Here is a 25,659-nt window from a genome sequence, read left to right on the forward strand (position 1 = left end):
TTTGGCGGTGGGGAGGGGTATGGGGAGGAGGAAGCAATGTACTGACAACTGACAATTCAGTTATAACTTTGAAAAAATAACCGGTTCTCATACCAAAACATGAATGTACTACACATGAACCTCAACTGTGAGAGCAAAGAACTCCAGTCAGGTAAAGCATGAGAACAACTACTCCTTTCACTTAGCTCTCAGTTTGCGTTTCCTATACCACAACTTACTCCAGGCAAATCTGGTCATCTAGAAAAACCCTCTGCTCCTCTAGCATCTCCTCAAAATATTCCTTATTCCTAATCAGAAGTAAGAACAATCTTCCTAGGGGAAGACAAGAGAATAAAACAAACATTTGTGAAGCATTTTTCTATGAGTGTCTTTCAAGGTAATTCACATCCCAGATCTCAATTACTTCAAGTAAGCATACACCCAATGCTTTGGACTGTACTCCCTTCACTGCTCAAAAAAAGAGGGAACTAAGTCTTACTAATTTATTTTAGGTACCTGGGACAACTTAAGTGTTTCACTGAAAGACATAATAAATGCTATTTTATAGAGGTAAGAATAAGAAAAAAAGTGAAGCTATCTACTTCCATTTGAGAGGAAAAAAACATATTCCACTACATACTAAAATATCAGACCAATGCACAACATACCGCAAAATTTTAATACAATATGGTTAAACACAATATTGAAATATTAAACTTTTCAATCACATGAAGATCATCTTCTGAAAGACAAACTGAGCTTTTTTTTGTAGCAACGTTTTTGTAACTTTATAAAGTTTTCTCTCTCAACAGTGTCTGACACCAATCTTGATACTTGTTATAAAGTCTGATGGAAGATAATGACTTCTCAAGAGTAGAAGATTTAGGAGATAATTCCAATGCCCATCTTCATAATTCATCATCAGAGGACTGATCATCATCTTCATCTCTTACTTCTCGGTACTTCCCTGAAGACTCCCCTTCTGGATTATAACTCTGCATTTTAATATTCAGTCTTTCAGCTAATTTTTGTGCTGCGAGCTTTGCTTGCATCTCCTCATAATTCTGTTTCTGAAGTGCCAAAGAGTCTTCTATGGAAAGCAGCTGTGCAGGCAGATGGTGAAGTGGCAGGAGCCGCGCTGCTGTGATGTCATCAAGATGCTGCTTGTCCCTGCGCCGCCGCTCTGCCAAGGAAACAGGAGACTCTCCCCTCTGAGAATGACTAGGTGAGTCATTCTGATGTGATGGCAAAACATTAGTTTTAAATTTATGTGGTGGGGGCACTGGATTTTTTGGCTCGCATTTCTAACACTTCCATGTAATGGGGCTTCTTAGGAGTCCTATCACGAAGGCCCATCAAGTTTTCAGCACTTCTGTTTTCTTCCGAGTGATGTATACCTTGGTCTGCAACTGTGATCCTTTGGAACTTATCAATAAACTGGTTGTCAAAACTGCTGGAAGTATCTTCTGCTTGACTTGAAACACAATGCTGAGGGAGATGCTCTCTCGCTTCAAGTGAGGAAGATCCCCTGAATCTGTTATGGGAAGCTGGACACTTGTTCACTGTGTACTCAGCCTCTGGAATCTCTTCATCACCTTTTTGAGTAGGATGTACAAGTCCCTGTTTTTCTGAGGTTGTGTTAGATGATTTGATGTTATCTACAAAGGAACAGGCATGAACTGGTGATGAAGTATCAAGTATTCGGTCAGAACTCTGGGCCTTTTCTATATCCACATCAACTCCTGCAATTACTTTTTGCCTTAGCTTACAGTCTAAACTAGCAGAATGAAACAGTTCACGTTTTCCTCTAACCTCTTCACGCTCTGCAATGGCAGCTTTCAGTTTGGCAACAGTGTCTAAGATCTTTTTACCTTTGTCGGGCAATCTGCAAATGAATTTTTCGTTGCGCAAAAGTCTCTCCTGGCGCTTCAACATCTCCCCCAGCTCCGCCGAACTCCGCTGCCCCAAGTCCTCTGGAGCTTGGGGCTCGAAGCCGCGAGGCAACGAGAACATTCTGCGGGGGCTGAGGCTGGCGCGGCGCGGGGCAGTCGGCTTCCTCAGCGGGCCCCTCAGCTGGCGCTGGGTCCGCGGCCGGCGGCGACTCCGGGGCACGAGCGGGAGTCGCCATTTTCCCGGAAGAACCTGTCTTGGTTTTTTTTATTCACTTCTGCTGCTGGACTGGGTCAGAAGCTTCAAATCTAGAGGCTGGAGAAGAGAGCCCATGAACTGGTCTCAGGGTCAAATATCTAAAGAAGATCATCAGGTCTTCCACGTGGTCTAGTTTAGCTACCTGCTAACAAAGCATTTGCTTATTATTATTATTATTATTATTATTATTTTGGGGATTGAACCCAGGGGCTCTCTACCATTGAGCTATACCCCAAGCCCTCTTTGTTTTTTATTTTGAAATAGGATCTTGTTATGTTTCGGCCTTGAATTTGAGTGCCTCCTGCCTCAGCCTACTGAGTCGCTGGGATTATAGCAAATTATTACATTAAAAGAAAATCTGACAACTTCTCTACCTTAGGTAGTATTCTCAGCTTGGTGATGCACAGCCCGTGGGGATTGGGAGAGACTGAGAACAAAAAAAAAATACATCCCATCTGACAAGATGTGAGACTCGAGAAGTAAACAGAGGTCTTACGAATGAAGAACTTTGCATGTTCTTGGAAGGAACTTGAACTACATGAAGATTTTTCCCCAGAGGTGGGGAAAAGAGGTAACCCCACTTCATATCATCAGCACTATTTTTGTGGGCCTTTGTTCTGAAGGGACTATTTTATAGCCTTCAGGTATTGGGTGTTTGGTATGAGAGATAAAAAGTTATAAGCAGGGAACTTACATGATGTTTAGTTTTTGAAAAATCTTGCTATTGGTAGTGGTGGAGAAGGCTGAGGACATGACAAATGGGGACAAAAAGACAAGTTTGGGAGCAGTTGGAGAGCCTGAAGAAAAGTGAGGTGTTGTGGATGACAGAGCAAATGCCAAGATTCAAGAGGTATCTAGAAGGCAAAATCAATAGAGTTTAGTGATGATAAGAGGTAGAAGGTAGAGTTCCTATGTTCTGCGTTAATGTAGATCCTTGTATTTCCAACACTGAATTCACATCTCACTGGGTTAACATTTCTTATTAAAGTCTTCTGTGCCACTCCATGAAGGCTGAAACACACAGTGCCTGATAGACACAGGTGATTGGCTGAATGGACCAACAAATGAATGACATAAAGAATGACTCACATTCATGGCCTGAAAGACTGTTGGTTAGGGTAGCTACCATCTAAGAGAGGAAGCAAAGGAGGAAAAGAAGTTTTGAGTCCTAAACTGCAGTTTTGTTTTCATCACATTGGGTTTGAGGTGTCTCTAGGATCTTGAGGGAAGATATTTAGCTGCAACTCAAGCCCAGGGGAGGATTTTAGTCTGGTAAGACAGATTAGGCCGCTGTCAGTGAATAGGTGGACATTCATAGCACAGGTGTGGGTAGGACAAATATAGAGAATGAAGAAAAGGAGATGAAAGACACACAAGTTATTTCTAACAGAAAGCTAGTAGCTTTGGGTTTTCTTACTGCTTTTATTGTTTATTGAAATCTATGTACAATACCATGAAATTCACTAAGTGATTTTTAGTAACTTCACAAGGTTGTACCGTCCTTATCATTGGTTGTCTAACTCCAGAACATTTCCATCATCCTCAAAAGAAATCTCATGCCCCATTTACAGTCACACTCCATTCCCTCTTTCCACTGCCCCTTGACAACCACAAATTATCTTTCTGAGTCTATGGATTTGCCTCTTCTAGATACTTCTTATAGATGGAATAATACTACATACAATGTGACTTTTGTGTCTTACTTTTTCCACCCAGCATGATGTTTCAAGATCCACCTATATTATAGGATGTCTCAGTACTGTATTCAGAAGGCTGGTGTTCAAAAAGTTTTTGTTTTGTTTTCAAGATGAGGTCTACAGGTACTTCCAAGGCTGGTCTCAAATTCCTGGGCTTGAGTGATCCTCCACCTCCGCCTCAGGAGTACTTGGGACTAAAGGCATGCATCTCCACACCTTGCTGGTGTTTAATCTTTAGCAAAGTTTTTTGCATTCTCATCCTAGACTTAGGAGACTCTCCCAGACCTTTGAGTATGTCTCAAATTCCTGGGCTTGAGTGATCCTCCACCTCCGCCTCAGGAGTACTTGGGACTAAAGGCATGCATCTCCACACCTTGCTGGTGTTTAATCTTTAGCAAAGTTTTTTGCATTCTCATCCTAGACTTAGGAGACTCTCCCAGACCTTTGAGTATGTCTCAAATTCCTGGGCTTGAGTGATCCTCCACCTCCGCCTCAGGAGTACTTGGGACTAAAGGCATGCATCTCCACACCTTGCTGGTGTTTAATCTTTAGCAAAGTTTTTTGCATTCTCATCCTAGACTTAGGAGACTCTCCCAGGCCTTTGAGTATGTCTCTCAGAGTCCAAAAGATGGGTGCCTTCATCAACTCATAGAATTTGGAAAACCTTTATGTCAAAAAAAGCTATAGAAAATATCTTCAGCTATTTCCTGGAGGTGCCCTTGAACAGTCTAAACCTCCAGGAATCTCTTTGCTCTGACTCCTAGGGCACTCACTCTGTGATCTACATGATTACATTCCAGGTTCTGTAAAATCTCCATCTTACTCCTCTGTCATTGAAAATTCCTGGTAAGGTAAGGGGAATCTATCTCATGTTGTATTTTTCTTTTACTATTTGCAAAACTCAGCATATTATTATATGAGATTCTTATCTACAATTGAATAGAAACAAAAATGGTACTTAATCTCTCTAATTACTGCAAAGTTTCCAGAAACATTACAATTTTGTTTTTTAAATGGGTTTGACTATATATTTCTTTTCTATAATGGATTCTATAATGGACTGCTCTTGAATTAACTCAAGTCACAACAATTATTCTGCATTTTCTTAGAACTCGTCCTCTTCCCCTATCCCAGAACAATATCCAGTTTAGAATGCTTTGGTCCAGCTCTAGGACCAATAGGTGGTTTATGGCTGGCATCCATTCTTAATGCTTAGTACCCAGATCATCATACCCGTTGTTAAATATTTTCAATATACTTCCTATGCCACCATCTACATACAAAAAGCTCTAGGATTCCAGCAGAGGTTTTTCCCCCAATATGCCACCTTTGTCACAGTTAGATTCTTCAAGTAAAGAACATATGACCCAGGCTTTTCCAGTTACATTCCTCTATGGGGAATTTGGATTTGGCTTATCCTTAGCCTATGTGATATATCATACAACAACAGAAAGTGATTTCAGAAGATACTAGAAGTTTGCAAACTGGAAAACCAGACAAAACTAAGCTGAGCAGGTAAGAGAAAGAAACCAGTGAAATAGTGCTAAAGAGAAAGCAATACAAGAGATGGAGCTGGAGTCGTAGGGGCATTTAGGGCCCTGGTTCCCCTTCATTCTTACCAGCTGGCTGCGTCAGCCCTGGAGTTCCATTAAATGCTCATCTATCTTTATGTGCTATTCATGTGTCCAGGTGCTAATATTATAATTTATTGGGGGGAAAGAATCATAAAGGAAAAGAGGTACCTGTGTTTTATTATTTTCCTCTCACCCCTCCCCCATTCTGCCAATTGCCCACCCTGTTCACCCAGGGTGATTGATGTTCAGCTGGTTTGCACCTTTGTGGCTCCTGTGATCGTAAAATATTTTGAATATTTCTGCTTCTCAGATCCACACCCCTGCACCTGCACACACCCCATCTCTCATGTTCCTGCCAGCACAATGGGAGGGAGGAACAGAAATCGATTTTCTTTGAGTGAAAGAAAGTTTACTAACATGCCATTCCTTGTACAGTAGAGTTTCTAATAAATACCTCTTTTTAGCTTTGACCAGCTCAAGGGAGTTTTTGTTACCTATAAACAAAAGAGCTAAACGCATTCAGAGTGCTTTTAATATAGGCATAAAGATTAAAAAAAATAGAATGGAAGAGTTGGTAGAAATTACATTATCATTTGATAGATGAGTAAACAGATCCAGAAAGCTAAAGAACCTTGTGGTTTCACATAGATGTCAGGGTGGAGACTGTGGGTCTCTTTCACTCCATGAGCCTTACCCTTCAGCACCCTCTCCTTTAATTTACAGCCCTGGCATTGTGCAAAGATGGGAAATGTTTGCATTATTTAATTTCACAGAAATATGAACCAATGTTCTTACTGTTTATTCGGATTATTTTGATTAGCAAGAAAAGTATAACTGCAGTTTAATGGGTGCATGGCCATACTGAATCAATGCTTGTTTGATTGCTAGGAGATTTCAACTGTGGTGGACAAGCAGGGATTGATGTGCCTTGGGTATAGTGGTTGAATGCAATAATTATTAAATAAAGACAAAACTGAACTGGCAAGGACACATTAAAAGGATTTTCTGCTCTTTGCTTTGCAGTTACCAAGCCCTCTGACCATTTCTATGTGATGACTCCACCTTATCAGGACAAACCATCTTCTCATTTCATTGTGGTTTCCACAGCCACTTTTTGCATTCTTCAGCTTGGGGTAAACTTGGAACATGAGGAAACCTAGAATGTCTTGAGTCATCAGGGATGTCCTATAGCACAAGATGTGAAATGGTTCTTTGATTGGCTGAGTCCCAAACAGGCTGATGGTAGCATGTGTCCTTCCAGGTGTAGTAAATGCCTAATGTCTAGCTGATGCTCTGAGTGTGCCCAGGTGAAACAAAATCACAGCCTGCAAATACTCCCTGGGTCTGTCAGGACACAGTATCTCTGGTCCATGGGCATATTCTAAAACTTCAAACTGGATAAACTCAGGAGGTGGGATCAGTCCTTTCAAGGTAAGGAAGGGCTCTGCATTTTTACCTCATCTGGGTCACAACTTTCAATGCACCGGTGGATACAGCATTTAAATTTTCTTTGTTTCAATTCATTTATGCAAAATATACTGTAGACTTAACTTCTGAGCCTTTTATTCAGAATTTCATGTCTTCCATATTTTATTACACATTTTTCATTTGTCACCAAAATAGTTATATTTAACCAAATAACTATTGTTTTTCCCAGGCTATATACTTCTCAAAGGTAAAAGCATTTACTCATTTTTTATACTGCCCAGAATTCTGCCAGGGTAGCAGTATTTAAAAATCCATGTATAATGACTTCACAATCATACTTCAATTTAGTAAAATTATAGTGACTCTGAATTCACCCCTGTCCTCACCTTGTAGTGCTGACAATCTTATCCCCTCATTTATGGGAAGGGAATGGTCTCAGACTGGCCAATCATAATTTCCTACCCCTATGGCCACAGGGATGGAAATGTAATCCAAACTAAACATTGCCTAAGACTGGAGCTATAGACCCAGTTCTGGCCCATGCAACTTAAAGAAAATCTGCTGCATGCAGCTTTGGGGAAAAAAATATTTTTTGCTAGTAAAGAAGACCATCATAGTCTCTTCCTATTTTTCCTCCTTTTGACTTGAGTGTAAATATTATGGTTGGTGCAGAAGCAGTCATCTTGGGATCATGAGGGAAAGATCAAGAGAATCACAGAGATGATAGTCCTGGTATCTTCAAGCCACCCAAAGTATAACAAACAATTACCTGGCTCTAAACAAGTGTTGTCCAACTACAATCCCTGTGCCAAATCTGTTTTGTTTGATTTAGGGGCACTGCCTAAACAGGCTAGCACTGTGGGCAATAAAGACTGAGCCAGGCCATCCTCTTCTGCATTTACTACCCCTTCTGCTCCCAGCATTTATCTCCTAGTGAACAGCTATGTATTGTCAGTGCTGAATGCCCAGCTTGTTGCCACAAATATACTGGGACATTACCATTGACACCTGCTGGGCACTGGGTAGTAATCTCTCAGTCCAAAAGTTAGTAAGCCTGAAAGCCACCCTGCCTTGATCAGCTGCCCAGGCTGAATTGGCTGGGCTTGCCAGGAATAGACAAGGACATATTGGACTGTAGGTGTCACTGGGGCAGAGTGAAAATGACCATGGAAGTTGCCATCCGCATTATGCACTCAGCTGGCCAGATCCCTCCTTCTTGAACCAATAAGCTCTTTCTTCCAAGAATATCTCTAAGAGAAGACAACTAGCTGCAAAGTCTGCCCACCTCAAGCTAATGGGGCAGTGAAGGAGTTTTTTCTCCTGTTATATCACTGCCTCTATAATATCTTCAATTGCCTCTTATCCTTCAATATTTACTTAACATCTTTACTATCTGAGCCTACATGAAATTGTCGATTCTTGATCTAAGCAATACCTGTTAGGTCAAGGAAAAAAAATTGAAGGTACTGTGGTCAAGTTTCCCCTTATTTGTATTCAAACACATTTCTAACTTACATTAATAAGTAGGACTTCAACAGACAAAGAAGTTTTAGGGAGAGCACAAAGGACAGCCTGAATAAAAGTAGAGCCACGTGTGAGGAAAGCAAGACCTGTCTTTGGTTTGAGAATGAAGCAGCAATTCCCTCCTAAGATGTTTCTTTTTATCTTTGTAAAGAGCTACAACCCGCTAGTTTCTGTTTCTGTAATTATGCTTGCTCAGCACCTGTGGCAGGAACCAGAGCTGCCTGAAGGAAGGAGGTGAGATCAAGGCTACTTGCATGAGAAAGTCTTGAAACCTGCAAGTCTGTGCTGTATAAAAGATACTGAGAACAAAGGGCTGTGCTCAGCCTTCAGAGAGAACTCTTTTGAGCCTGCACCAGTGCTGAATAAACCTCACTCTTCTACATCTGTATAAGTGCCATTTGTCTCTTTCCATTACCATTATTTTTGTATTTCCTGTAATAAGAACAAGGTTAGTGTGGCTAAACTAACCTTGTTCTTGTTACAGGAAATATTTCTTTTTAAATTGCATATATATTTCATATATATTTTTCTTTTATATATGCACAAGAATACTAGATACTGAACTTTTATGTCTGAATAAATCCAAGAGTTCTTTTAACTAGTATAAAAATTCCTGAGTCACAAAAAAACAAAAAATTGCAGGTCATGTTCATTAGTTGGTCATGAAATCAGTTTAGTGGGCTGCAACTAACATTTGTTTAGTTTACATTTGGTCTTTACATTAATTTTCATAGCAATTGTATTCATAACAGTCCTAAACTGTAAATAACTCAAACTCAAATATCCTTCAACTTAAAAAAAAAAGTTGAACAAACTGTGGTACATCACATCATGGAGTTCTACTCAGCAATAAAAAGGACAAATCATCAATACAAGGCACAACTTGGATGGATCTCAAAGGAATCAGGCCAAGTGAAAAAAAAGCAATCTCAAAGTGTTATTTACTGAATGATCCACTTATACAATATCATTGGAATGGGGGAACTATAGAAATGGAGAGCAGATTTATGGATGATAATGGAACTTTTAAGTATCTTGATTATGTTGGTAGCCACACCAATCTGTACTTGTGATAAACTGTATAGAATTGCATGCGCACACACATACTCACATACCCAAATAGGTGCATACAAAATGGGTGACATTTAAACAAAATGGGTGGGTTGTATCAATATCAGTTTCCTGTTTTAATATTGTAGAATTATGCATGATATTACCATTGGGGGGAACTGGGTAAAGGGTATATGAGATCTCTCTGTATCATTTCTTAATACTGGGGCTAAGGAGCCAGGCTTGCAGGTGCACACCCCAGCAGCTCAGGGAGGCTAAGGCAGGAAGATCACAAGTGAAAAGCCAGTCTCAGCAACTTAGCCAAGGCCCTAAGCAACTCAATGAGACCCTGTCTCAAAATACAAAATAAAAAGATCTGGGAATGTGGCTCAGTGGTTAAGTGCCCTAGTTAATTTCTGGCACACACACACACACACACACACACACACACACGGGGATGGGGGATATTCTAATTTGTTACAATTGCATGTGAATCTACAAGTACCTCAAAATAAAAAGTTAAAAAAACCTGAAGAAGAGGATGTTAACTTTAGCCTGGCAGAGTCCATGGAAAGAGGATACAAAATGTTAAAGATAGAGGAATGTGTTCACAACAGAGATTAGCAATGCTGAGAATATGGCTGAATGGCAAGCCAATTCATTTCAACCCGAACTTGCTGTATCAACACTACTGCAAATTCTCTTCATATTCACTTAATTCTATTCCAAGTATAAGGACCGGATATATTTCAGACAATTTTACAGAACATTTTCTACTGCTTCCTTTGAATTAAATTATAAAATGAGCTCTTTTTGGGGAAAACCTTGAATCTATGAGTACATTGATTCATTTTGAAATGACACTTTATTTCCTGTTCACATAGGTAAAAAACGAAATTGAGACTTTTCTTAAAATATTTAGTGTAAGTCACTAAACAACTAATTCTTGGAATTAAAGAGTTAGAGGAAAACCTTATTACTAGTGTTCATCTCAAGGTAAGGCAGGAGCTTTTAGCACTTTTTCATTAATTGAATGTAAAAGTGTAAAACACCTACATGTACAATATGTCTTACTGTGAGAGATGGTTCAGTGAAAAATCCAAGTGTAACAGAAGATAGCAGAAGGTAGGCTAGGACTAGATAATAAATGTCAGTCTGAAGAATTGTGCTTTAAAGCTGCCTACCATGAGGTGCCCTGAGGACCCTTCAGGAGGTAAATGATGTAACCAGATCCAGAGAAAGAATGGTTTGACAGGTGAAAGGATCAATAAATAGTTAGTACATTAGGCCTGGGTACTGCAGGTACCAGAGGGGCAGGAGAGAGTGTCTGACTTAGAATTCTTTCAGTGCAAATGATAGAAATTCGACTCAAACTCTGGTAAGCAATTACATATATCGACTGACATAGCTAGGAAAAATATTAGGTTATTTTAAAGAACCGAATAAAATGAGCTGCAGCACACAGAAGCTGTAGTGACAGAATGGGGACTTGTTACTGCTAAGTCTCTCCCTCTCTCCATGAGTTTGGCCTCATTCTTTCCTGCACAGAAGCTCTCTGAAAGTTGTGGTGAAGACTGCTTCCAGGAGTCTGGGACTCATTTCTTCCTCCAATTTAGCAAGCCTACTGGACTTTGTCAAGAATCTGGCCATCAATCCCAGTAAATGACTCTGAGAGGCCTTGCCATGGTAGCCTGCCCATTCCTTGTTCTGAACCTTTTACAGTATTTCAGTCAGAGTGCTTTTGGCTGGAAGCCACAGAATGAAAGTGATTTAAATAATGAGAATAATATAAAATTTTACTTATAAGAAGCTCTGAGACAGGTTAATAAAGTGACATAATAAGGCCAAGGTCCCAGGTAGGCCTCTCTGCCAGTCTCTTGACTTCCCCCTCAAAGGCAAGATGGCTGCTGCATTTCCAAGAACCATCTATCTCCTCCTGTAACAAAGTTCAAGAAAAGAAGAAGTAATTCGTAATTTGCATCCATAGTTAGGATGAGGAAATCTTGCCAGGAAATAGTCTTTTCAATTTCATTGTTTATTAACACTAGGTCACTTGGCAGCTGGAAGATGAAGGACGCAGCCTTGGGCGAGGACAAGAGCTGGGAGCAATGGCTTGTGTCACTGCTTGGGTCCCGCATCCGAGGTGTCCAGCATCAAGCAGGAGGCACCAGGGCTGGAGAGCCAGGGCACCAAGCTCTTTATTGGATATCTGGTCACCTATTCCCACAGACATGGCAGTGGAAAGGGAAAGAAGGCACTGATTTAATGGTGGTTTAGTAAGCATTGCTGAGGAATTGGAAACTTCTCAGTTTCTTGCAGATATATTGCCAAAGATTTTAGCCAGTAAGTATCTAAAAACGCTTAAAGAGAAGAGGGAAGAAGATGAGGAGAATAATAATGATGAAAGTGACAATGATGAGGCAGAATCTTAAGCCAAGAAAGAAGTGCTTCTAGAAGTTACCTGGTGAGGACCCTCCTGGGTGAGCCTTGTTGCTCTCAATCAAGCCCACCACCATGTAGCTTGATCTCATTACTTTTCCAGAAACTTCCAATACAGCATACTCCTTCATGATTAAGACAGCATCTTCCGCACTTATACCGTAAAAAGCTGAATGGAAAATAGCCAGACCTCTGTCTGACAGGCCACACTGCAGGTGGAGGCCACCAGGAGAGAATCCTGTGACACCGACCCTGCAGCTGAGACCACCGTACTTTCCTTTCAGTGCAGATAGATTTTTGAAGAGATTCTGAATAAGCTCTGAATTTATGTGTATATTCTGAGATTAGTTCTTATAAAGAAAGAACTAAATTCAGTTTTAGCTAAATATGTAGTTTATAAGTAATATTTTACCTTTGTGTCTATGTATTTTTTAAAAAATCAACTATTTGTTCAAATGTCATTTTTTAAAAATATCTATTTTTAGTTGTAGTTGGACATAATGCTTTATTTTATTTATTTATTTTTATGTGGTGCTGAGGATCAAACCCAGGGCCTCGCACATAGGAGGTGAGCACTCTACCGCTGAGCCACAACCCCAGCCCCTCAAATGCCATTTTTATTGTAAAGAGATCTACTTTTCATTTTCCTTTAAAGGTCTGTAAATATTTAATAAATAAATTTTGTCATTTAGGATTGTCTGATATACACCTGTTGGTATAGCCCATCATTGGTGAGGTAAATTGGATGAACAAAATTGGCTTGAGCTGGTTGTGGAAAATATGCCTGCAATCCCAGCTACTCAGGAGGCTGAGGCAGGAAGATTGCAGGTTCAAGGCTAGATTGGGCAACTTACTAAGACTCTGTTTCATCATAAAATACTAACTTAGTGGAAGAGCACTTACCTAACCTATGTGAGGCTCCTAAGTTCTATCCACAATACAGAAAAAAGAAAAAGAAAAAAAGAAAGAAAGAGTGCCTTGGACCAATCAACTTCTACACCCTAGGCTTGGAGAGGTAACTTTGAAGTACAGGGGTACTCATTATAGTCATCCATCTGTATCCACGGGGAAGTAGTCCCAGGACAATTCCTGAATACCTCTCCCTGACCCTGTTTGGACTGGGTCCTCCACAAGACTAAATCAAGGGATTGGTCAGTGCTGGGTGGTTTTCTGTATGCTCAGTTGGTACAGAGTCTGCTACCAACACTCAGATTATTATCAGAATTTATTTTCTTAAGGTTGCAGGCTGCCTTCAGCTCCTAGAGATGGCCCCCAGTTCCTTGCCAGATGGGCTTCTCCAGCATGGCTACTCAACAGACAGGGAAAGTCTCTAAAGTAAATCTCCTTGCAAGAACACAAAGGCATGAACACCAGGAGCTAGGCATTTGGGGGTGGGGGGCACCTTAGTATCTATCTTCCACAGAAGTCACCAGTAGCTAAACTTGGGTCATATTTCCTGCTCAGAAGAAGGAAGATGGGAAAACTTTCTGGGAAATTAAAAATATAGCTCTTTCAGTTCACATAAAAAAAATGAAAGGGACATTCTGGAAATAGAATTGCTGTGATTTGGCAACAACTGGATATGGTGTAAAGAAGGAAAGATAAAAAGATGATTCAGGGCTTTAAAGACAGTGACTGCAAAGAAAATTTTGTTAGTAAGTCTGGGAACTTAAGCAGAGTAAGCAGTGTAGATTCACCTGAAGTTTCCATACGATGTCCTCCCACCACATACTCCCCTTCTAAAAGCCTTTAAAATTACCACAGAAACTCTTAAGCTTCTAAGGTCTTTCATGGTTTAGCACTTGCTTACCTCTCCAGAGTCTTAATTGACTTCCTCCCTAGAACTCTACTGAATTACTTAGAGGTCTCCAAAAAATGTCAGGTGCTCCCTTTTCTATGAGCCTTCACTTCCCCGCTGCCTTTTTTTTTTTCCTGCATGAAACACTCTCCACCCTCCTCCCAACATTGGCTGGCTCTGTCTTTCAGTCTCCATGTAGAGTATACCCTCCAGAAAACCTCCCATGACTCCTCAACACCAATGCAAGCTTCATCTTCGTGCTTCCAGAGTATGCTGCCATCCCCTTTCTGTAGTTCTAATGACACTGTGTTGTCATTACCTATTTACTTTTTTTTTTATTGGCCTATAAGCTTTTTAAAGGCAGGGATAAGTTCTGGACCACTATTACATCTCCAGTGGAGTATGGTAAACGGAAGGAAAGAGATCAAGATGACTCAGGGCTTCAAAGATTGTGACTAGAACAGTATCGAGAAGATGCTCTATAAATATTTGTTGCATGGAAAAAGAGTGAATATTAACATAATTCTCTTTCAGTTAAAACTCCTTTATTTGTAAAGGTCAGAAAACACAATCCAATAGCTTAGGCAGAAAAGGGAGTTACTGGCTCATGTAAACAAAGAAATGTAGAAGTTATGTTAGTTTCAGGTATGACTTGATGGAGAGGCCCAAATTGACATGACCAGGGCCCATTTTCTTTTCTCACCCCTTGGTTCTGCTTTCTCTGGTTTAGGTCCATTCATAAGCTGGGTATCCTTCATGGTAAGCAAGATGGCTACCACAACTTCTGGTCTTACATCTTTTACCATGCAAGCCCAATATGGAAAAGTTCTTGTTTCACTCTTAGAAGCCTCAGCAGAAGATTCATAAAGTTTTAGTGATGCTGAGGAGTTCTGTGCCCATTCCTGTATTTACTAATCACAGTCTGTCCAGGAGAATGCAAGATTATGGATTGGCCGGTCTGATTTTCATGTCATCCCCAGAACTGCTTTACAAAAAAACACTGAGGTTGGGGATGAAGGATAGATCTGGAGGTTGAGGAAGGGTAGAATTTCCAAACAGAAATTTGAACTTTCCCTGGAATTTTGTTGATATGATCCTGGTTGACCCACCCCAAATCAAATTTCAATTAACTAATTCCTACAATTGAGGGGGGTAAGGAGGACAAATATCCAGCAAAGGATTTCTAGGCCAAGTAGTCAGAGAAACAGGCAAAGAACTAAGAAATGTAGTGTCATCCAAAGAAAGGTTTAGCACCTACCATGTGATAAGAAATTTACATGTGATATTTTCTTTAGTCCTCATAAGAACCCTGATATATAAACATTATTATTCCTAGTTAAAGAGACTTAGGGTGAACTGAGTCTTAGAGAAGATACCTGATTCTCAAGCCACACACTTCATATGTGGCTTAGCTGGAACAGGAGTTGGTACCTCTCTGTCTCCAAGAAACCATGCCATGACAAAAGTTGAGCAAGGTGTCAAATCCAGCAAGATGGCTGGAGTGAGTGGCAATGAAGTCTGGGCATTCAGCAATTGGAAAGCCACAGCTAATTCCCACTATGGTTATTTCAGAAAAGCCATGAGAGTCAAAGGGATCGAGTTACTATTCTTCCAGCTCCCTAAAAGCAACAACCAAGAAGGCTTTATTTGTTTTCATGCCTTCATTAAAAGAAAAAAAAATACTGATTGCATCAGTGAAAGATAAAACACTATATCCCAAGAGGAAACGAAGGTAGAGAAACAAATGTAGGGATGGATTAGATTTGAACTTGTTTCTAGAGCAGGTGGAGGAGGTTGCTAATGAAAGAAGAGGTTGATGATATGGCAAAGTCCCTTGTGACTATCCAAGTTTTGGAACCAGCCTAGGGGTCCATCAACAGATGACTGGATAAATAAAATATGATATATATATATATATATATATATATATATATGCGCACACATACACATATATATACATACACAATGGAGTATTATGCAACAACACACAAAAAAGAACAGAATTATGTCATTTGCAGGAAAATGGATGGAAAGGGAGACTGTAATTTTGAGAAAAATAAGTCAGATTCAGAGAGAAAAATATCATATATTTTCTCTCATATGTGGAAGCTAGAGGGAAAAAAGAGGGAAGGGACATAATGAAAGTAGAAAAAAAAATCATTAGGGTAGAGGAAAGAGGCCAGGTGAGGGAGAGGGACGGGGTGAGGAAATAATTGGGGAGTGAAATTGGTCAAATTGTATTTTCTTTTTTTGTTTGTTTTATTTGCCAATGGACCTGTGTTTTATTTATTTGTTTGTGGTGCAGAGACTCAAACCCATTGCCTCACACATGCTAGGCACTCTACCACTGAGTCACAACCCCAGCCCAAATTGTATTTTCACAAGACGCTTCTCTAAAGAAGAAATACAATCTTTAACAGTCAGGGATGTGCAAATCAAAACTACATTGAGATTTCATCTCTTTCCTGTTAGAATGGCAATTACCAAGAATACAAATAATAATTAATGCTGATGAGGATGCAGGGGAAAAAAAACATTTATACAATGTTTCTGGGATGGTTTATTGTACAGCCACTATGGAAATCAGTATGGGGGTTGCTCAAAAGACTAGGATGGAACTACTATATGATCCAGTTATACCACTCTTCAGTATTTACCCAAAAGAATTAAAGTCAGCATATTACAGCAGTACACATACATACCCATGTTTATAGGAGTGCAATTCACAATAGCAAAACTATGGAACTAGCCTACATGTGTGTTAACAGATGAATGTATAAAGAAAATGTGGTATGTGTACATAATGGAGTTTTATTCAGCCATTAGGAAGAACATAATTATGTCATTTGTAGGAAAATGGTTGGAAATGGAGGATATTACGTTAAGCAAAATTTTAACCAGACACAGAAAAACAAGGGTCATGTGCTTTATCTCATATGTGGAAGCTAGAGAGAAGAAAAGGGATAAAGGATGGGGGTGGGGGGTTGCGTGGATATGATGAAAATAGAAGAGAGACCAGTAGAGTAGAAGAAATAGTCCAGGAGGAGGGGGAAGGGAGAGAAACTGGATGCACTGGGGAATTATGTTATGCACATGAAACAATGTGTCACAATAAATCCCACTATTATGTATAATTGTAATTGCCACTGAAAAATTTTAAAACAGTTTTTATGAATATATGAGTATACCACAATGTAACCCACTATTCTGTATAATCCAATATATAGCAACTAGGGGGGAAAAGTTGCCTGTGACGTTCAGATTCCAAGGACAGAGAAGCCTGAGCAGAAGGTCTCAATTTTCTCTCTTTAAAAAAAGAGGGAAAGAAGAAGGTAGGGTTTATGGTCTTTGAAGAGTCTGGGGTAGTGGAAGGAAGACCCAAACACTCCTTTCTACTGTCTTCAGTCTTCACTGTGAAAAAATTAAGGTTCTTATTTTTACAACTCCGTTGAATATAACTTCAAGGTAGACATAATATTTTAATTCATGCCTCACCCCCACAGTGCCAGGCATAGACTAGATGCTAAAACAAATATACAAACTCATTGAGTGAATTAAATGCAATTAAATGATCTTCTATTAAAAAAATCAAGGAAAGCCTATAAAAAGGCAGCAATAATATAAGTATAATTTAGTGATTTGCAGGTACTTTTGTAGGGTGCTTATGGGAAGATGGAGAGAAGCAGTACAGTATATACTGTTATCTCTTCTACAGAATATCTTTCCTGGACTAACAGCTCCTTATCATTTTTCTTTAGTGTTCGCTTACACCTTACTTCAGAACACCTGGGCTTGGGCAATGATTATTAGGTTGTGAGTTTGTAATTACAGGTCTGACTTGGGAAATTATAGCATGTACTATCTCAGAGGTTAGTAATCAGGAGGGATTTACTAAGCCTCCCCAGGGCCAGTACCAAAGCCATCCTTCTTGGCAGACTGACTCAATCAGCACTGCCACCTGTTCAGTTGGTGGTGGAGCTGGTCACACTGCCTCAGCCCACATGCCTCATTCTGTCCTTGTATGTCACTGTGTCACTGACACCAGCCAAATGAGTAAAGCTTAGGGCTGCAGGGGGTGCCTCCAACTGCAGAAGGCAGCCTGACCTTGAATTCTAACAAGCTTTAAATGCTTCACCCCACAGGATGAGGTAACAGGGAAGATGGATGATTGCTGATTAGAACACTGTGAACTGAAAAAAATTTAATAATCTGCAGTGAAAAACTCATTCCCTCAGCAGTGTTTCGTCTCTAACAGGAATAAAGATAAAGTAAGCAGAAGAGGGAGAAGGTGGGGTGGGGGTGACATCAGTGGGTACCCTTTGGACTAGAGAGAATGGAGTTTAATTTTACCTCTTTGTGGTAATGAGGGGCCAAGGGAAAGACAGAGCCAGGCAAGGAAGCAAGGAATTCACTTGCCCACTCCAGGGATTTCTGGTCTTTCTGTTTGTACAAGTAGGTAGTTTATTTGTAAGTATGCTAATTTGGATTCTTACTTTGTACAGGGTTTGTTCATGTTTTCTGCAAAGGTCCAGAGGGAACAGGCAGGCAGGGAGTGGGGGTGGGGGGAGTGGGGAGTGGGGGGTAGGAGTTTGGCAGTGAAACCAGCCAGAGCGAGGCTTTGATATATGAATCTCTTACCTAATTTCAAGCAATGTATCTTCTGCTCTCTTTATCCCTTCCATTTATCCAGCTTCAACAGGCACAGATTGTCCTTTTTTTTCCAACAGGTCAATATTAATCAACTGTCCTTTTATGGTGAAGTGTCTCTAATTGTAACATGGGTGGGCCCTGGGACAAACTGCAAACATTGTAGCTCATCTTCAGCTTCTCCTCTTTTTGCTGGTCCTACCCTCCCACCAACTCCATCACACCATTGTCAAGGTGAATATCTGGTGTAGGTGTGACTTTCCACATGACATATTTTCATCCTAACAATAGACCTTTTGCTTTCCTGTACATTATCTCTTTTGGACAGCAACCCTATGAAGAAAGCAGTAATGGGCATTTTCTCCCCAAAGGTATTTTTAACCACTTAAAATTTACTGAGTGCTTTTTACTTGCCAGTCCCTGTACTAAATGCCTTACATACCTCAGTAAATCATCAGAATTACTCTGTGAGGTTGATATCTTATACTTACTTTATAGAGGGGAAAGCTAGATATAGCTAACCTGCTCAAGGTCACACAGCTAACTGGCAGGTGAAATCAGGATTAAGGTCTGCATCTGGCCATGTCCAACAGGCTGTGTTTTAGTATGCACATTTTCTAGAGATTTTTTTTTCTCTTTTAAAATGGAAAGTTTGAAGAATTATTTTACAGAACTAACAAATAGTAAAGCTGGAGGTAGCACTCCTTTTAATAGATGATGCCAGAAGACAATTTTCTATAACATCTGGATTGTACTGCCATGTTAGATTTCAGGCAAAGTACTAAGCAATAGAAAACTCATGGAGTCAGCATCTGATTCTTAAATTGGGTCCAATTAAAGTGGAAGAATCTCTCACTTAGAAGCAAATATTTTAAAAAACCTAAAAATTCTCCTTTTCCCATACCACTTTGGAAAGGAACCCCCCCCCCCCCCCAGTGGGTGCAGACCCAGGGCTCTCTATCCCTCCTGCAGTATGGCTCCTCTCTACTTTTCCACTGAAACAGCCTGTCAAGAGTGCCTGGGACTGGCCTGGGGCTATGGCTCAATGGCAGAGCACTTGCCTAGCATGTGTGAGGCACTGGGTTCAATCCTTAGCACTGCATACAAAAATAAATAAAATAAAGGACTTTGGACTAGAGAGAATGGAGTTTAATTCTACCTCTTTGTGGTAATAAGGGGCCAAGGGAAAGATGGACTTTGGCTGTAGTCCATCTACAAAGAAAAAATAATGATTGCCTGAGACTTTCTAAGTCAGTGTTAACATTTGTAACACTGTCACGGCCTTTTGTAACACTGTCATGGCCTCTCTGCAGTGTTTAATGACTGACCACTTTTTTTTTTTTTTTTTTTTTTTGGACCCAGGATCTCTCTACCACTAAGCTACATCCCCAGCCTTTTAATTAGTTTTTCTTTGCTTGTTTTCTTTTCTTTTCTTTCTTTTTCTTTTTCTTTTTTAAATTTTGAGACAGGGTCTTCCTAAATTGCCTAAGCCAGCCTGGATTTGTGATTCTAGAGCCTCACCCTCCCAAATAGCTGGGATTAGAGGTGTGCGCCACTGTGACCAACTCTGATGGTTTATTGAAACTCTCCCTTGTCTTGATTTCAGGACAGCAGTATGTTCTACTTTTGCTGCTGCTTTTCTGGCTTGTCTTTCTCAGCCTTTTACTAAGGCTCAGGTCTCTGACTATACTGGTCATGGTTTAGGTGATAAGAGCAGAATGCACCTTAGCTGATTTAAGCAAACAGGGATAAAAGCAAGAGATTTATAGACTTACAGAATTGGTGGAAAAGCTGAAGAATGAAGACTCTAGAATGAATTACTAGGAACAAAGACATACTCAACTGAGTTGCCAGGGGAGTTGCGGCTTAGACCACAATTAGTGCTTGCTGATTGGGAAATGCCTCCATAGCTGCCGTCTCAAATCCTAGGGTAGCTGTGCTCCACATCAGCACAGAGGGTGCTTCCTGCCCTGCCTAGCACCCAACTTGTTCAGCTTTGACACTGGATCCTCATTTGAGTGTCTAATTCATATCTTTGGAAACCCTAGCTGTAAGAAGTCTGGGAAATGTTTTTAGTTTTTATTTTTATAGTGCATTAAGGCACACTAAAAGGAAATTAAATAGACATTCAGTCCTATAAGCCCTTAAATTTTGGTACTCCTCAGGTTTATGTTCTTAGTCTTTTTCTTTCATAGTGCTATCTCTTGGAAACTCTTGGCTTTGACCACTATCTGGATTAGGGCCAGCCAGATCTCTTGCCTGAGCTCTAGACTTGAATGTACAGCCATCTACTAGAGAGCTACACTTCCTTCAAAGTCATCCTTCCCCTTCTCTGATTTCTATGTTAGTGCATGGCCCAGGCTTCTACCCAGTAATCTATTGCTTTGTCTCTCATCTGCTTCATGCACATGTGTACTGTGGCATAGAGCGGATTCATTTTTTATAGTCTTCCTCTAATTTGGTGTGGTCACATGATTACTGTGTCCTGGCCAATGTAATATAAATTTAGGTAGCATGAGCAAAATCTGGGAGAAACTCATAGAAACCCATACATCATTTATGTTCTTTCCTCATCTGCCAGCTAAAGGGAGAGGGTGTCAAGACACCAGAAGAGAACAGAGCCATTGATGTAAGGATCCTGGCTCCCTGAATGATTCAATAGAGCTCTGTAGCCCCTAGAACTGATTCACATTGTACTATGATGTGTGGGTATGGCATTCATGAAAGTAATACTCAGACCTCCGGCTAGGAGGAGCAAAATTTAATATGGCCCCATCTGCTGCCCTCCTGGATCTATCATTATATTTGCTCTAAGGCTATACTCCCATGGGCTTTCCCAGCCAATGACTGAGCATGGTGAGATGGGCACTAATTCAGCCTCTTATTGCGAGACACAGGTAACTTTGACTCATGGATTTTCCATGGGCCTGGCTGAAACTTTCTTAACTATACTGACATTTGGGACTACCTTTATCCATTCCTTCTGGTTTCTCTCCATCACAGATATCAGACTGGTATCATGTAAAGCTCTCCTCATCTTCTTTTACTTCCTTTTTATACCTTCCAGGCATTTCTCCCAAATAAATCTCTTGTATGACTAATCTTACCCTGGCATCTGCTTTTTGGAAGATCTGAACTAATATAGGGGGTAAACAAATATTTGTTGTACTATGCTGTGTGAATTTAGGGGATGTTTGTTATGATATTAGTTTTCCTAAGGTAAACATCAAGTTCTTAATGTTTTAAAAAGTTGTTCTTGCTCCCCTTGCAAGTATCTTAGTTTAGACCCCCTGAGCTAACTGCACCATCTTCGGGTGTGAACCTTCTGCACATAACCAGAAGCCCCAGAAGGAACACAGCACAGAACCCACCTCCACAGTGATCTTTCTACTCTCAACATCTCCTTAACACCTATACAAAGCACTGAATGCCCTTGCCACTTTGCACAATAAAGGAAATTATTATTAGCTTTATTTTAAAGAAAGGAAGCTATGATTTAGAGGGTTTAAATAAGTGTCCAAATGTTAAATATCTGAAAAGTAACAAATTTGAGATTTGAACTCAGACCTCTTTGTTACCAAAATTTGTATTCTTTTTTTCTATCCCTGAACTGCTTGGGCTTTTAAATTATTTCCCTTTGCAATGTACTAATAACAGTTAATAGTCACAAATACTATCCACTGTCTTGAGTTAATCTAAATTCTGATGTAATCTCTGCTAGAAAGTAAAACATGGCCCATACATTATTTTTTATAGAAGAATATTGTAAAAATCCAAGGAAGTATCTATTTAATGATAAAAAGGTCTTATGCATTTTTCATTTATGTTTTCTCTTCTTTTTAAACTAAACATATAACTATTGTCTTTTTATGCCAATAAAGCTCTCACAAACATGGTGAGTGTTCCTAAAATCTGCCAGACGTTCTGTAAGAAGTGTGGCAAACACCAAGCCCATAAAGTGACACAGTACAAAAAGGGGAAGGATTCTCTGTGTGCACAGGGAAAGCAGCATTATGAACTGTGGCTATGAGGGGTGACTAAACCAATTTTCAGGAAAAAGGCTAAAACTCAAAGAAGATTGGGCTTGAGTGTGTTGAGCCTACCTGCAGATTAAGAGAATGCTAGCAACAAAGAGATGCAAGCAGTTTGAATTGGGAGAAGATAAGAGTGAAAGGGTCAAATGAACCAATTCTAAGCTTCATCATTTGATTTATTGTGAAAATAATAAAACATTGATGTTATCTTAAAAGAAAAATTAAAATGTAATTATTGGAAAAAATTAAAAGAAAGTGGACATAAATATAAAATTATAAACAGATACTAAAATATTTTAATCTGCATGGATAATGGATGTTAAATCAGGTGCCTCTCTAAAAGCTAGAACAAACAGATAAGCTGGGATATGTGCATATAATTTCCACTGCCCTGACATTAATACCATTAAAAAAAATAACATTTAAAAGCAAGTGGATAAGAGTAATATGTGTGTGTATACTTTTCATATATAATTTATGTATATATTAAAATAGATATCAGGATATATGTATTTAATTTACCTTATGTAATTTACAAAAAGTGGTTTATTCACAATTTCAATTTTTTATTATCATTTTCAAATATGAAACGCAATCTATATAGATTCAATATCCACACGTGGTGTGAGCTTCACTGCACCTCACATTCATCAGATTACTGTGATGCTCTGCTAAATAGTTTTCTGAGGCCCTAAAGATAAGGAGTAAATTCCTCAGACCAGCATTTCATGCCTTCCTTGAGTTAGCCCTTGATTTACTCTTATGACATCTCCACACCTCATTCTGGCAAACCAGGGACAAGCTCTCCAATGCCCTATGCCTCTTTCCTACCTCTGGGTCTTTGCTAATATTATTCCTTGTGAAGGAAACATTTTCTGCCCGCTCTTGTCTTCTGAGAATCTGAGAATTCCCCAAGATATGGTGTGTGTGTCACTTTCTACAACAATATTTGCCTGATACCACTTCCAAGCCCAGACCCAACTCCTCAGCTGAATTAGGCACCCTCTTCCCTGCCACCCTTCCACTGTCCTCCTTTTTCCCCCAAGGCTCCAATAGCACACTCTGCCCTAGCACACCGTTGCAATTGCCTATGGACTCCCCTTATTAACTGGTTAGATTCCTAAAGTTGGAGGTGAACTTCACTTAAATAGTCCTCCAAATGTTTGCAAAATGAATGAGTGCCCAACGAAAGAATGAATGAATGAATAAATAAGAATGTTGATGTCTCTAATACAGTGTATTATTATTATTCTAAAATCATTTATTGGCCAACAGCAAAAAAAGTGGTTTATTTTGCATCCCATCTTCAGCATCCAAGTGTATTAGCCTAGTTAAAATTTTGAGTCAGAATTTCAGGTCACATTTCATCACATTTCAGGAACCCAAGGGGCCTTTATTACACCCTCCCTTAGTGCTTAGACAGAGGCCAGATTTCACTGTGATGCTCTGGAGAAGATACACCCTGACAAAGGAGGGTCTTGCCCAGCCTGTAGCCTCACGGCCTCCTCCCCTCCCCATGACAATCTTTGTTGACAGGGGAAGATAGAAATTTGAAGAATTAACTCCCATATCATCTTCAGGGCTTAAACACACCGGATTCTTTCTTACCTACACTCATCTCTCAAATATTGGCGCTGAGGCAGGCAGCCTGAACATTTGATTCTGGTAATAGTGTGACATGATCAAATTCTGCACTTTTATTTTAGCCACAGTTTCATAATGCTGCTTTCCCTGTGCATACCGAGAATCCTTCCCCTTTTTGTACCGTGTCACTTTATGGGCTGGGTGTTTGCCACACTTCTTATAGAACATCTGGCAGGTTTTAGGACATTCACCATGTTTGTGAGAGAGTTATTGGCACAAAAAGTGATTACATTTTTAGTTTAAAAAGGAGAGAAAATGTAAATGAAAAAATGTATAGGACCTCTTTATCATTAAATAGATACTTTCTTGCATGTTTACAATATGTTTTTATAATAATAATGTATGCTCCGTATGTTTTACTTTCTAGCTAGAGATTACATTAGAACTTAACTCGAGGGAGTGAATAGTATTTATGACTATTATCTGTTTTTAGTACATTGCAAATGGAAATAACTTAAAAGTCCAAGTAGTACAAGGGCAGTAAAAAGAATACAAATTTTGGTAACAAAGAGGTCTGAGTTCAAATCTCAAATTTGTTACTTACCAGATATTTAACATTTGGGCAGTTATTTAAACTGTCTAAATCATAGCTTCTTTTCTGTAAAGTAAAGCTAAATTTATTTTTTTTCTTTTTCCCCAAACTGTGTCCTCTTTATTGGATTGGCATCAGGGACAAGGACAGAGGTTTCAGAAACAGTAATAAAAAAGAGATTTGGAGAGCAGTAACAGATGGATGGAACTTAGAAATTTGCTTCCAAGTAGGATTTTTGTGAAGTATATAGATATTTTAAAGTAAGGGTAATAATTGGGCTTCTGTAAAGACCTGATTTATTTTCAAGGTCTTAGGAGTCAAGTTTACATGTCTTTTTTTTCTTTTCTCTCTCTCTCTCTCTCTCTCTCTCTCTCTCTCTCTCTCTCTCTACCAGGGATTTAACCAGGAGTTTCATGCATGCTAGCTAAGCATTGTACTACTGAGCTACATTCCCAGACCCAGATTTATGGTTCTTACTGTGGGTGCCACAAGACAACAGGATTCAAAGCAAAAGCACTCAGATCCTGATTTATTTGCTTGGGTTATACAGGTTTCCTGCTTGTTCTGCTGTGGAAGTGACTGGAGTCCACACCTCAGATGTGATACTTTTGGCCTAACTTATATAGACAGGGGGGAAGTGAGAGGTAATTGACCACTTATCAGCAGTTTCACTAAATAAGCCACTCCCAGATTTTTATTTGTTTTGTGGGAGGTCTGAGTCATTCTTCAAGTGAGGAAATATCCTCAGTTCAAGTTACTAAGTCTCTAGAGGAATGAACACAAAGGGAGTTACCATTTTTTTTCTGGGCAATGTTTTAAGTGCCCCTATCTCTTTTACTATTAAAATACGATTTTAAACTTGTTTGTAATACACACTGGTCCTGTGCTGCCCAGATCTAGGATTTCCTTTTAGACTGGAAGTATTCATTCCTCAGCTGGTGGAAGGGTTGGTAGGTAACAGCTCTCATCTAAGCCCTTCTCCCTGTAATTATCTTCCAATGAAGGCAGGCACTTCATCCAAGGTACTCCACACACACACCCACCCCCCTTTGTGTGTGTGTGTGTGTGTGTGTGTGTATACCAGGGATTGAATGAATCCAGAGGGGCTTAAACAAGCCACATCCTCAGCCTTTTTTTATTCTTTATTTTGAGACAACTGCTGGAA

At 39.7% G+C, this 25,659-nt stretch overlaps 1 protein-coding gene and 1 pseudogene across 1 annotated transcript; one reads left to right on the forward strand and one right to left on the reverse strand.

The window, feature by feature from the left end:
* Positions 1-639: 639 nt before the first annotated feature.
* LOC124102325 (DNA-directed RNA polymerase II subunit GRINL1A-like) lies at positions 640-2,122 on the reverse strand. Its single transcript, XM_046458600.2, is given in 2 exon segments — positions 640-1,271; positions 1,273-2,122. Coding segments are annotated over 2 exon segments (1,104 nt in total). The 5' UTR covers positions 1,993-2,122; the 3' UTR covers positions 640-887.
* A 9,238-nt stretch (positions 2,123-11,360) lies between these two features.
* LOC124102326 (chromatin accessibility complex protein 1-like) lies at positions 11,361-11,988 on the forward strand (annotated as a pseudogene).
* Positions 11,989-25,659: the final 13,671 nt, after the last annotated feature.

The sequence above is a fragment of the Marmota monax genome, unplaced genomic scaffold (assembly GCF_021218885.2).
Source record: "Marmota monax isolate L192 unplaced genomic scaffold, Marmota_monax_Labrador192_F-V1.1 WCK01_AAM20220418_F8-fsc00191, whole genome shotgun sequence".
Lineage (NCBI taxonomy): Eukaryota > Metazoa > Chordata > Mammalia > Rodentia > Sciuridae > Marmota > Marmota monax.